The following is a 12,577-nucleotide window of genomic DNA, read 5'->3' as shown; positions in this document are numbered from 1 at the left end:
AAAGGTAATCATTTTCTGTTCAGCTAATCCCAAATCAGAGTAATAGTCCCAAACCAACTTGACCAATGTTTGGAACCATGGAATCATCCATCACCAATAGAAGTCATTCATTGGTGAATGCTTGTGCTAGCATTTGAATAAACTACCCACCAAATACCAGACACCAGTCGAGGGATTTTACTTCCTTAGAAGGCTTTGGAGGTTCAGCATGTCCCCAACAACTCTCACCACCTTCTATGGATGCATCATAGGAAGCATTTTATCGGGATGCATCATAGCTTGGTATAGGAACAGCTCCATCCAAGACTGCCAGAAATTGCAGAGAGCTGTGGACGCAGCCCAGACCATCACGCAAACCAACCTCCCTTCCATTGACTCCATCTACACCTCACGCTGTCTCGGCAAGGCCACCAGCATAATTAAAGACCAGTCGCACCCCGGCCACTCCCTCTTCTCCCCTCTTCCATCAGGCAGGAGGTACAGATGTGTGAAAACGCACCCCTCCAGATTCAGGGACAGTTTCTTCTCAGCTGTTATCAGGCAACTGTACCATCCTATCACCAACTAGAGAGCAGTCCTGAGCTACCATCTACCTCATTGGAGATCCTTGGACTATCTTTAATCGAACTTTACTGGATGTTTATCTTGCACGAAACATTACTCCCTTAATCCTGTATCTGTACACTGTGGATGGCTTGATAGTAATCATGTAAAGTCTTTCCGCTGGCTGGATAGCAGGCAACAAAAAAAGCTTGTCACTGTACCTCGCTCGGTACACGTGACACTAAACTAAACCAAATTAAATTAACTAAACTAACTGCGAGCCAAACACTAATGTCACAGGATGATGCATCGGAGAAGAATCAGGCAATAACTGATTTAAAATGTCATTGTTATTCATGTCTAAAAGCTGTACTACAACCCTTGTGATATTTTAAACTTTTCATTTAATGAACTCCAAGAAAGTCGATGGACAGGGAATATTTTCATGAATCTGTTTATTATTCCATAGCAATGAAGAGAATCTCTTTTGTCCCCAGATGCCAATTGAGATGAATTCCACTCCAGAAATTAAACCTTAGAGTATCATATTATGCTGAATGATTTTAACTTGGAGACTGGTACTCACTGAGCCAGGAGGCCCCGAGCGACCAATCTGCCCTTTCCGTCCCTGGAACAAAATAACATTGAGTATGTTATTGATTAATAATTATCTTGTTTATATGATTATTAAGATGAAAGTTGATTAAAAGTGAATTGATTACGCCGTGTAGAACTCACCGGTTCTCCAGGTCTTCCTGGAAACCCTGCAAAACCTGGATCACCTTTCAGTCCCTGAGACACAGAAAATGCAACGTCAGAATTTGTAAGGGGGTTATTTCCTTCCCAAGTCAGGTAACAGTCAGTGCCAACTTTAACAATTGCAAAAACCCTTTATACATAATATCATTGTGGGAGTGGTTGAGTTTAATGAGAGTGAAACATAACCAACGAGAAATTAGACAATAGACAATAGGTGCAGGAGTACGCCATTCGGCCCTTCGAGCCAGCACCACCATTCAATGTGATCATGGCTGATCATTCTCAATCAGTACCCCGTTCCTGCCTTCTCCCCATACCCCCTGACTCCGCTATCCTTAAGAGCTCTATCTAGCTCCCTCTTGAATGCATTGATGGAGCAAAAACAAACTGCTCAGTGGGTTAGGCAGCATCTACTGTGGGAAATGGACAATGATGTTTCAGGTCGTGATGCTTCTTCACACTGATGGAATGGAGGGGAGAAAGATGGTCTAAAGAGGTCAGGGGAAGGGATGGTGCAAGAGCTGGCAATTGGATCCAGGCGAGGAGGAACAATTGATAGATGAGTCAGTTGTGTGAGAGACGGGTGAAGATAGTAATCAAGGCTGAAGGTGATAAGTAGGAAGACAAAAGGGGTGAAATGGTGGAATCTGATAAGGAAGGAAAGTGGCGAGTGAAATGTAGAACCAGAGAGAAGAGGAAGAAGGGAATGGGGAAGGGACGAAAATGGGGGAATTGGATAAAGTGTGGGGGGTGGGGCAGAAACTGGGTAGTTACTGGCAATTTATTGGACCTTTAAATAGAGTGTATCACAAAATACTGGAGTAACTCAGCAGGTCAGACAGCATCTTGGAGAGAAGGAATGGGTGACGTTTCGGGTCGAGACCCTTCTTCAGACTGATGTGAGTGTGAAATAGAGTGTGGTTACCAAAGCTAATTCCATCTGCAAAGAATCTTAAGTGATGAATATTTTCACTTTATTGTGAATGGAGTTTGAACCAACCTGAAACCCCGTCACTCCAGATGCTCCATCTTTACCTTGTTTTCCCTACAAATATTAAATTAAAGATGAATTAGACCTATTTACAACTATAATTTACAAGAGAAAATTAAATGTAAAATGAATATTTGTAGTTTGAAAGTTATCGAGGCAGGACTGATTTCAATGATAATACATCTACATACTAAAACTCTCGTTTGTTTGTTTGTTTGTTCCTGAACTACAGCCAAAACGGTACACGATAGCGCGACAATTTTAGGCCCACCTTACTCACCGTCATCCCTTTGGTGCTAATGGAAGAAGTTTCATTGAAATCGGTGTTATATTTTAAAAGTTATTCACATTTTAAAGTTTAAATCTATCTCCTAGGGAGGGGGGAGGGAGGAGGAGGGAGGATAAGGGGGGTTGAGGGGGATGGAGGGGGGTTGAGGGGAAGGGGGCAGGGGGAGGGGAGGAGGGAGTGAGGGGGAGGAGGGAGGAAGGGGGAGGGAGGGGGGAGGGGGAGGGAGAGGGGAAGGGGAGGGAGGGGGAGGAGGGAGAAAGTGGGAGGGAGGAGGGGAGGGAGGGGGAAGGAGGGAGAAAGGGGGGAGGGAAGGGGGAGGGGGGGGGGGGAGAGGGAAGGGGGGAAGGAGAGGGTGCAGGAGAGGTTTGGGCCCAACAGGTCCACTTGGTCTAGTTAACTATAAGTACGACTGCAAACACAAAGGGGAACTGAATCTAGAGCGAGGCAGGATGAATGAGGCAGGTGGACACGACTCAAAATGAAAGTTGTTAAACTTTTACCTGAAATAATGTTGAACATTCTGATCAGTAATTTCAGAATAACAGGGAACAAATAGCAACATGATGGTTATAAATAACCATATCACATTCATATTATTGACAGTGTATTGCCAAATAAGGAATAAATGACATTTATAGGAAAGGCATTCATATAAAGCAATAAATGTTACGAGCTAGTTGGCAGAAGTATTTCAAAACTGTTAACAACCGTGAAGCCTTTTTACAGAAGGTTATCACAAAATGCTGGAGTAACTCAGCAGGTCAGGCAGCATCTAGGAGAGAAGGAATGTGTGACGTTTCGGGTCGAGACCCTTCTTCAGACTGATGTCAGGGGGGCGGGACAAAGGAAGGATATAGGTGGAGACAGGAAGACAATGGGAGAACTGGGAAGGAGGAGGGGAAGAGAGGGACAGAGGAACTATCTAAAGTTGGAGAAGTTAATGTTCATACCGCTGGGCTGTAAGCTGCCCAATATCACAAAATGCTGGAGTAACTCAGCAGGTCAGGCAGCATCTTGGATGGAGGGAATGGGTGATGTTTTGGGTCGAGACCCTTCTTCAGACTGATGGCAGGGGAGCGGGACAAAGAAAGGATATAGGTGGTATCACAAAATGTGATACCTTACAGAAGGTTAAGATCGGTGGTCAGCCTTGCCTCGATTTAAGCCAGCATCTTGTCTTGTGTCCGGGTCATCTGGTTGTGTTTCAGGGCAGATACTCTGCACTACTCCCCCCATGGCTCAGTAATGGTTCAACCTTCACCTCTGTTCTAGGGCTTGCGAGAAGGAGCCACTGATTTGAACCAGGTCGGAGTGGGTGGGTGGGGTTTGTGGGCGGTGATATCGGGCACGTGGATGTATTGGTCCTGCCACTCACAGCTAGAGCCTGCCTATTCCATGCAATGTCCCCATGGGGATTGGGCTCCATATCTGAGGAAGGATGCGCTGGTGTTGGAGAGGGTCCAGAGGAGGTTTGCCAGAACGATCTTGGGGATGATTGGGTTAATGTTTGATGAGCGTTTGATGACACTGGGCCGGTACTCGCTGGAGTTTGGACGGATGAGGGAGGGACCTCATTGAAACTTACCGAATAGTGAAAGGCCTGGATAGTGTGGAGAGGATGTTTCTAATGGGAGAGCCTAGGACCAGAGGGCGCAGCCTCAGAATAAAAGGACGTAGCTTTAGAAAGGGAATGAGGAGGAATTTATTTAGTCAGAGGGAGGTGATTCTGTGGAATTCATTGACACAGAAGGAGGCCAAGTCAATGGATATTTTTAAGGCAAAGTTCAACAGATTGCTGATTGTAATGGGTGTCAGGGGTTATAGGGAGAAGGCAGGAGAATGGGGTTGAGAGGGAGAGTTAGATCAGTCGTGATTGAATGGTGGAGTAGACTTGATGGACGGAATGACATAATTCTGCTCCTATGACTTATGAACATATGTGGGGGATTAACATCACTAAGGCAAATGAGCCCATCAGAATGCGGCCCGGAATTACCACAGAGCCTGGCCTGCAAGTGCAGGGTTTCAGAACTTGGCAGCTCCCTGGTGGGCAAATCAGTGTGCAATGGTCAACGTTCACCAGCAGGTGGTGCAGTTACTTGCCTCGGACCTCTGGTCTCGTCGGTGTGGAGTTTGCACTCTCTCTCTCCCTGTGACTGGTGTCAGTGTGGAGTTTGCACTCTCTCCCCGTGACTGGTGTCAGTGTGGAGTTTGCACTCTCTTTCTCCCTGTGACTGGTGTCAGTGTGGAGTTTGCACTCTCTCCCTGTGACTGGTGTCAGTGTGGAGTTTGCACTCTCTCTCTCCCTGTGACTGGTGTCAGTGTAGAGTTTGCACTCTCTCTCCCTGTGCCCGGTGTCAGTGTGGAGTTTGCACTCTCTCTCTCCCTGTGACTGGTGTCAGTGTGGAGTTTGCAGTGTAGAGTTTGGCTGCAGTAAATTACCCCGGTGAAGGCAGCAAGGGGAGAATTGGCAGGGGTGAATAGGATGTGTGATTTATTGGGCATGTGTGAGAGGCCAAGTTACCATGGCTTAAGTGGGAAATGGAAATGTTAGGATTTTTCTTGGACTCAGAATAGCTTGATGGGCCAAATTTGCTCCGCCTAAGCCACTGTAAAATAAGAAATATGAATAAGCAGCCAGTGAGAAATTCTGAATTCATCACCTTCAAATGGGAATCTGGTGGGCACTTGAGAGGGAATAATCTGCTGTGCTCTGAGAAGAGATGGCACTACTGATGATGATCGATAGCCTTGTGAGAGGATTCAATTGACGGACAACACATCTTTCCTTTAAATTCTCTTTCGTACATCTCAAAAGTCCGATTATTAATAAATATGCAAGAGCATAGTGTCTGATAATAAATGCAAAAATTATCTTTGTCAAGATGAATTGGGATCATTTCTGGAATTCATGTCCTACCAGAGCTCCTGGATCTCCTCGACCTCCTTTATCTCCCTTCCATCCTGATGCTATTCCACCCTGTAACATATATAAGCAAGCAATATTTGTTAACAATGGAGATACAGTCTACTATTGGCTTGAACACTCAGAATCTAACCTGCACAGATGAAGATACTTTGTTATTTACTCTGACAAGACTTAGAATTTGAAGAAAATGGCTAAAGGATCCTGAACTGGACTAGATATAAGCAGTTATCATTAACAACTGCTGAGAGATCAGCTATGCTTGAATGGCTTGAGTAGACTCAATGGGCTGAATGGCCTAATTCTACTCCTATAACGTGAACTTGTGAATGTGGATAATAAATGTAGCAATCACCTCTATGAAACAAAATGGACTTAATTAATGATTGATGATAGCCAATTAATCTCAAGTCTCAAATGTCAATTTGAATATCCTTTCCAAAAGATGTTCTCACCCGTTACATGGGTAAGATCTCCATGTCCGTTCTGCTGAACTTAAGGTGGATCAACAGGACAGTTCCTGCAAAAAGGTACTCCACACCATCGTGCATCGAGATGCAATGGCAATACCAAAGTTTAGTCTAAAGATCAAATGGTTAATAAGATTAAAGATTTAACACTGTTGTGCAGGAATAGCACAGGAAGATCACTTCATTGTTAATATTTGATTTCCATTAGACCCAGTCATTACAACTATATTAATGTCACAGCATTATAGTTATGGTGGCTGGCAAGTTCTGATCTCATCCAACAACTTCTCCTGTGGACTACTACCCAGGAGGAAAGTCCCATGGAAAACTGACTGATTCCTTTCAACAAAGAGCATTGCATTGACAATGCTGGAGGCTGGGATTTACTGGAGTCTTTGCTGCTTATGAGAGTGAGGCATCTTATACAGATTTAGTCCCCCCTCATGATCACCCTTGTTCATGGTTCAATCAAGCTTGCAGTTTCTGAATGTGGGTCCTCTGCATCAGTGCCATTGTGCAAAGTCGTAAAGGCAATGCCGATCTTATCGAAACGTATACGATTATTAAGGGGTTGGACACGTTAGAGGCACGAAACAAGTTCCCAATGTTGGGGGAGTCCAGAACAAGGGGCCACAGTTTAAGAATAAGGGGTAGGCCATTTAGAACAGAGATGAGGAAAAACTTTTTCAGTCAGAGAGTTGTGAATCTGTGGAATTCTCTGCCTCAGAAGGCAGTGGAGGCCAATTCTCTGAATGCATTCAAGAGAGAGCTAGATAGAGCTCTTAAGGATAGCGGAGTCAGGGGGTATGGGGAGAAGGCAGGAACGGGGTACTGATTGAGAATGATCAGCCATGATCACATTGAATGGCGGTGCTGGCTCAAAGGGCCGAATGGCCTCCTCCTGCACCTATTGTCTATTGTCTATTGACTGAGGTTCAGGTGCCTTAAGAAATCATACTTGAAATTCTTCAGGAGCATGCGATGGAATTCCGTACATCTGCAAAATACTGAGAATCAACTCAACTCAGTTCTTTGTGCCACACGTCCGATTTTTTTTACACGCAACTAGCAACATTATTTTTTGGTGGTTCTGTAACTTTGAGCGTAATTATGAGGTAATTTATTCGATGAGGTGCGGTATTGACGTGCAGACAAAATATTGTATCCTTTCACTACCAGTAGAGAGGGAAGAGGCTGAGTGTTGGTTACCCCTACAGTGCCCGCAGCAGATCTACTCTGCTTCGGGAGAAACCGTTGCCGTTGGCTCATAACACAGCTAATCCCAAACTTAAGAACAGATGCGTAACAGGATTAACGATTTGGCAGTGCTGTGCATTAATTTAGATCACTTTCTTGTTAATATCTGATTTCTATTATTCCCAGTCAATCCAAGTCCTTGAGATAGACACAAAATGCTGGAGTAACTCAGCGGGACAGGCAGCATCTATGGAGAGAAGGAATGGGTGACATTTCGGGCCGAGACCCTTCTTACGAAACGTCACCCAGTCCATCTCTCCAGAGATGCCGCCTGACCCGCTGCGTTACCCCAGCATTTTGTGTCTATCTTTGGTTTAATTAACAGCATCTGCAGTTCCTTCCTACACAATCAAAGTCCTTATTGCTCTACTACTTTGCAGGAGTATTAAATCTGGGAGTTGCTTAAATGTGTACAGACACTTTCCACTTTCACTGCTTCTTGTGGTCCTTGCATGTTACATCTTAAACATCTATATACTAAAACTCTCGTTTGTTATCTTGTTTGTGACTGAACTTCAGCCAAAACGGTACACGATAGCGCGACAATTTTAGGCCCACCTTACTCACCATTGTCACTTTAGTGATAATGCAAGCAGTTTCATTGAAATCGGTCTTATATATTTAAAGTTATTCACATTTTCAAGTTTAAAAGGAGGGGAGGGGGAGGGGAGGAGGGAGGGAGGGGGGAAGGGGGAGTGAGGGAGAAGGGAGAGGGGATTGAGGAGAGAGGGGATGGGGGGGGGGAGGACAGGGTGCTGCACCAATGCAGGTTTGGGCCCAACGGGTTCACTTGGTCTAGTCGAAAATAAAACATAGTAAATAGGTGCAGGAGGAGGCCATTTGGCCCTTCTTGTTTTATGACTGATATTTTCTCTCCGAAGATGCTGTAGGATACAATTTGAGGGTAGTGGAAGGAAAGAGGAGTTTCCACTAATGACCTTGTCTTGAACTGGACATCGGCGAGCAGTCAGGGATTTAAGGTATGCCTGCACCCTGTAGCAGTCTGTTATCCATACTTAAGTAAATAATCATCCAGTGACTCTGTATATTCCAATGAAGTCACTGAAGGCCATTAGACTATGGACCGCTGATATGATGTTCAGACGTTCAGCCACAACTAGTTTGGAAGCCATTTTGTTTTGTTGTAATTTCTTTACCCACAAGCGAGGTCAGAAAGGGCATTCAACTCTTGCTTGTAGTGATTGTGGTTGGACTAATATTGATGTTTTGCTTCAGTCCAAATTTACAGAGTTGCCAAGCTTCCCATATTATTTCCATGTCCATCAGGAGGACCCCGGCAGATTGCAATCTGCTCCCACCTCTCCATTGCCAAGATTCTGACTCAGAAGATAAATATTTTTTTGCAGGGTCATACTATGCACTGGGAACGGCGCTGAGAACATTCCTAACAAACCTTTTATCCTGCACTTCAGAGATAAATTAATTCATTGATCTGGCAGCGCAGTTCAATTTGATTGCTTTGTTTTTCAATATCACAGTATAAGGACTGACTAGTTGAACTGAAGTTAGTGCAATGTTAGATTGGCCAGTTGTGACATTGAGATGACAGAAACCGAACAACTGATTAATACTGTAAAATGCTCATGGATTGTACTCACAGGTAAACCTGGGGGACCAGGAAACCCCGGATCACCAGGAAGTCCGGGGCTGCCCTGTTCAAGAAAGAGGATTTATCATAAATGTGTTGATATCAAATTACTTCTGTACATAAGTGCATTTCTCTCATTCATCAATTAATTCAGCTTCAGTCATGGTTACAACTGCAACAATGAACAAGTCCTGTCTGGAGCTAAAAATAACAAATAAACAATTTGTAGCGGCATGCAAACTAGATGCTAAATGAGACAAGATGGACGAGGAGAGTCAATGAAATGACTTCATATGGTTTTGGAAAATCTATATCCTCATTGCCTTGTACTGTAATAAAGATCATACTCATTTAGCTGTAAATTTACTGGGTCACTCTGACAATTTCCACCTGTACATCTGGTGGGCCTTAGCACACTCAGATCTTGGATCCAAATGCTCTGGTCTCACATGCAATACTTATGCCATTCCTTCCATGGACTTGTTTTAAACTTCAGTTAGTGGGAGCAACTACCTAACCTGTAGTTGCTCACACCTAACCTCCAGAGCAACACTTGCATGCTCTTGGTAAAATCAGCTGCATCTTCCCAAGTCCTAAGTTTCACTACAGGAGCATGACTTTCCCATTTGCCCTTGATAAACCAATGATTAACCTCTGCACTGTGCCCGGCCAGGCCGAGTGCAAAGAGCATTAAAGAGTTAATAAAGAACAACACATAGCTGTAGGAATGCAAGTTCCTGAAAGCTTGCATCACAAGACCGTTTAACTGGCCATTTGCCTGACATCCAGCTGGCTATTGATTTATCAAATAACATTTCAATGTCCAAACTTCCCAGGGAGACGATACCATGTTGTGTGTGGCACGGTGGCTTAGTGGTGGAGTGGCTGCCTTACAGCACCAAGCACCCAGGCTCCATCCTGACTATAGGTGGTTGTCTGTACGGCGTTTGTACGTTCTCCCCGTGACCTGCATGGGTTTTATCCGAGATCTTCGGTTTCCTCTCACAGTCCAAAGTTTACAGGTTTGTAGGTTAATTGGCTTGGTAGAAATTTAAAATTGTCCCGAATGTATGTAGGATAGTGTTAATGTGTGGGGTTTGCTTGTCGGTGCAGACCCGGTGGGCTGAAGGGCCATTTTCCGCGCTGTATCTCTAAACTGAACTAAACTAAACTAAACCATGTCCTTACCTAGTATCATCTTCATAATCTATGTTGTTATAGCTACTTTGCACACTATTAATGATTTAAAAAATATATATATCATTGCAATTTAAATAGGGAATACCCCTCAGGCTCATATTCATCCCTGAAGGCTCCTTCAATTTCTCATTTATTATCATGAGCTTCAAATAAAAAACTGTTCTTCATTTTACATGGCATTTGAAATATTATTATTGTATGTTTATTTGCTATCCCCTGAATCTAATGCACTACAAAAGCGTATATGTACTTATGTTCCCATATGAAATAAGAACAGAAAATAGGCCTTAATGAAACAAGAAACTGTAGATGCTTGCTTTAAAAGATAGATCAGCCATGATTGAATGGCGGAGTAGACTTGATGGGCTGAATAGCCTACTTCTGCTCCCTTGGCTTACGAACATGAACTTATAAGACAAGACAGAATTGGTGCAATAAAAGGCAATCTTACCTTCGGTCCTTGTTCAATAATGGTTGGACTGCGTTCTTGCCGATAAACCGGTCCAGGAAGACCTTTCGCACCCTATTTCCAACATGGGAATCAATTTATCAGGTGTAGTCAAAAACTGGGGAATGCCTTGCAAGAAAGCACCAATACCAATAAATAATGCAGAAATACTTGTATTATAAAAAAAACACATTAGATTGTAGGGCCAAAATCAATCAATGACACCGTTCTCATTTGTCCTCATTTCTACTAATTGTCTGCCTAAATATACATGATATCAGCCCAATTAATCATGCTTGACCCTTTCTTACCTTGTCACCTTGAGAACCCACGAAGAACAATCCCATGTTGCCCTGCATGAAGAAGAGTTGAAGAAGACATCTATTTTATTGGAGCTTTTAAAATAATCTTTTAAACAGCAGCGAAAGAAGCAGAACTGGTTCCAAAAATCTTACCTTTGGACCTGGATAGCCAGGTGGTCCTGTCAGACCCTAGAGGAAAATAAAGTGGTCAGCACAGAGTCTAAAGGCAAAAGGAAACAGAAGGGATTTGGACCATTAGGCCCCTCTAGCTTTGCTGATGAATAACACCAGGGCTTAAGTTAAATGCATAACATATTACAGCTTTGGGGGCACCCCTCATGCAAATGGAAGAGACATCACTCCAAGGGGCCACGTGAATGCAGGAGTGCTTGGTTTAAGGATAGTTTGTGAATACTACCGAATATGCCACAAGTGGATGTGGAGTCACTGAGAAAGTCAGAAGAGTTTTTGCACCGTTCTTGTTCTGTATATATCTATATATCTATATATATATATATATATATATAATATATTTTCTAAATAAAGTTTATTTTTAGGGAAAAAAAGCATCTTTCAACATTTGTCAAATGGTTTGTTCTAAATATATGAAAAGGCAATGAAAACACCTGCAAAAATTGATTCATTTAGAAATCTTTCACAGATTCTGGGTTTTTGATTTTCAGCTTTATTCAAAGTATACTGAGATCTCAAAATGTTCTGTTATTTCTCATAATTTTGAGCAAGTGATTCCCTTCTCCGTGCAGTTCCCTGTCATCTCCCAGGACCCCCGTCTGCACACTAACTCATCACATGTACCTTGGTTGGCTGATAGATGCTGAGCTTTCACTGGAGATTCTGCTGATGAATGGGATTCTGGCAAAAGCCTCATTCACATCATTCCCAATTGTCTATCACTGTCAGCAATAGTCTCCAATAGTTACACCCAACCAGAGTTCCCCTGAATGTCCACCAATGTTGAAAGCCCATTAAACAGCAGCATAAACTCAGAGCTCAACCAATGTGTCTCCAAATATTAATCTACCGCTGTGCCACCCTAAAGCTCTCCCTGCAAATGCCCAGAACTCAGGTCATTACTCCCCCCTCTCCCCACTCACCGCTCCCCACCATGAGTTTACAACGTTTGTCGATCTTGGTGCACACATCTTTCTCTTCCAGACTATCTTCAACCTGAAATGAAAGGGGTTATTTATCCCTTTCTTTTGTAGCGAATGTAATCGGTGGACCTCAACAGATTTACAACATCTCTGGTTTGAGTCCTTGTGCATGCAGAATTAATCCATTTCCTTTGGGCAAGCTGACGCAGTAGTGTTGATCTTTTTGAATGATTTGCTTGGGGTTTTCCCGTTGTGTAAAATCCAAGACTAACTTTTAATTACGAGTCGTATTTCCTCGGCCCTGTGGTAATCTAGAGGCATACGGGGAATTCCCAGACTCATCAGGAGAAGGCAGAGGTCTGGGTCTTCTATACCGAGGCAATGCCATTGTGTGAGTGGGGATGTCTCTCCTTGCCTCTCTGCCATCAGTGATACTTGTCCCAATGCAAGTTATCAACATTCATCATCAGCTTAATCATTCAGGCTTAATAGATCTTTAACATGGAGAGGAGAAATACTCACCCGGGGACCTGGAGGTCCAATGGGTCCAAACAGCCCAGCGTTTCCTGAATGACCCTAAAAGTAAATCATCCATAGACTGAGCATGTTCATTTGCAAAATGTATTTGGACTATTGATTATAAAATAATTTAGTTTATGATTTAGTTC

At 43.4% G+C, this 12,577-nt stretch overlaps 1 protein-coding gene across 1 annotated transcript in view; it reads right to left on the bottom strand.

Annotated features, from left to right (window-relative positions):
• The window catches only part of LOC144599359 (uncharacterized), a 48,281-nt gene that overhangs the window by 11,576 nt on the left and 24,128 nt on the right, over window positions 1-12,577 (bottom strand). Inside the window, exons 10-18 of the mRNA XM_078410149.1 lie at window positions 12,432-12,485; window positions 10,948-10,983; window positions 10,804-10,845; window positions 10,496-10,567; window positions 8,855-8,908; window positions 5,503-5,562; window positions 2,303-2,347; window positions 1,282-1,335; window positions 1,130-1,171 (exon numbers count right to left, since the gene is read on the bottom strand). Of these exons, the coding sequence (XP_078266275.1) occupies window positions 1,130-1,171; window positions 1,282-1,335; window positions 2,303-2,347; window positions 5,503-5,562; window positions 8,855-8,908; window positions 10,496-10,567; window positions 10,804-10,845; window positions 10,948-10,983; window positions 12,432-12,485 (459 nt within the window). The remainder of the gene's footprint in view (window positions 1-1,129; window positions 1,172-1,281; window positions 1,336-2,302; window positions 2,348-5,502; window positions 5,563-8,854; window positions 8,909-10,495; window positions 10,568-10,803; window positions 10,846-10,947; window positions 10,984-12,431; window positions 12,486-12,577) is intronic.

The sequence above is a fragment of the Rhinoraja longicauda genome, chromosome 13 (genome assembly GCF_053455715.1).
Source record: "Rhinoraja longicauda isolate Sanriku21f chromosome 13, sRhiLon1.1, whole genome shotgun sequence".
NCBI lineage: Eukaryota > Metazoa > Chordata > Chondrichthyes > Rajiformes > Arhynchobatidae > Rhinoraja > Rhinoraja longicauda.
This window is presented reverse-complemented; position numbering and strand designations above follow the sequence as displayed.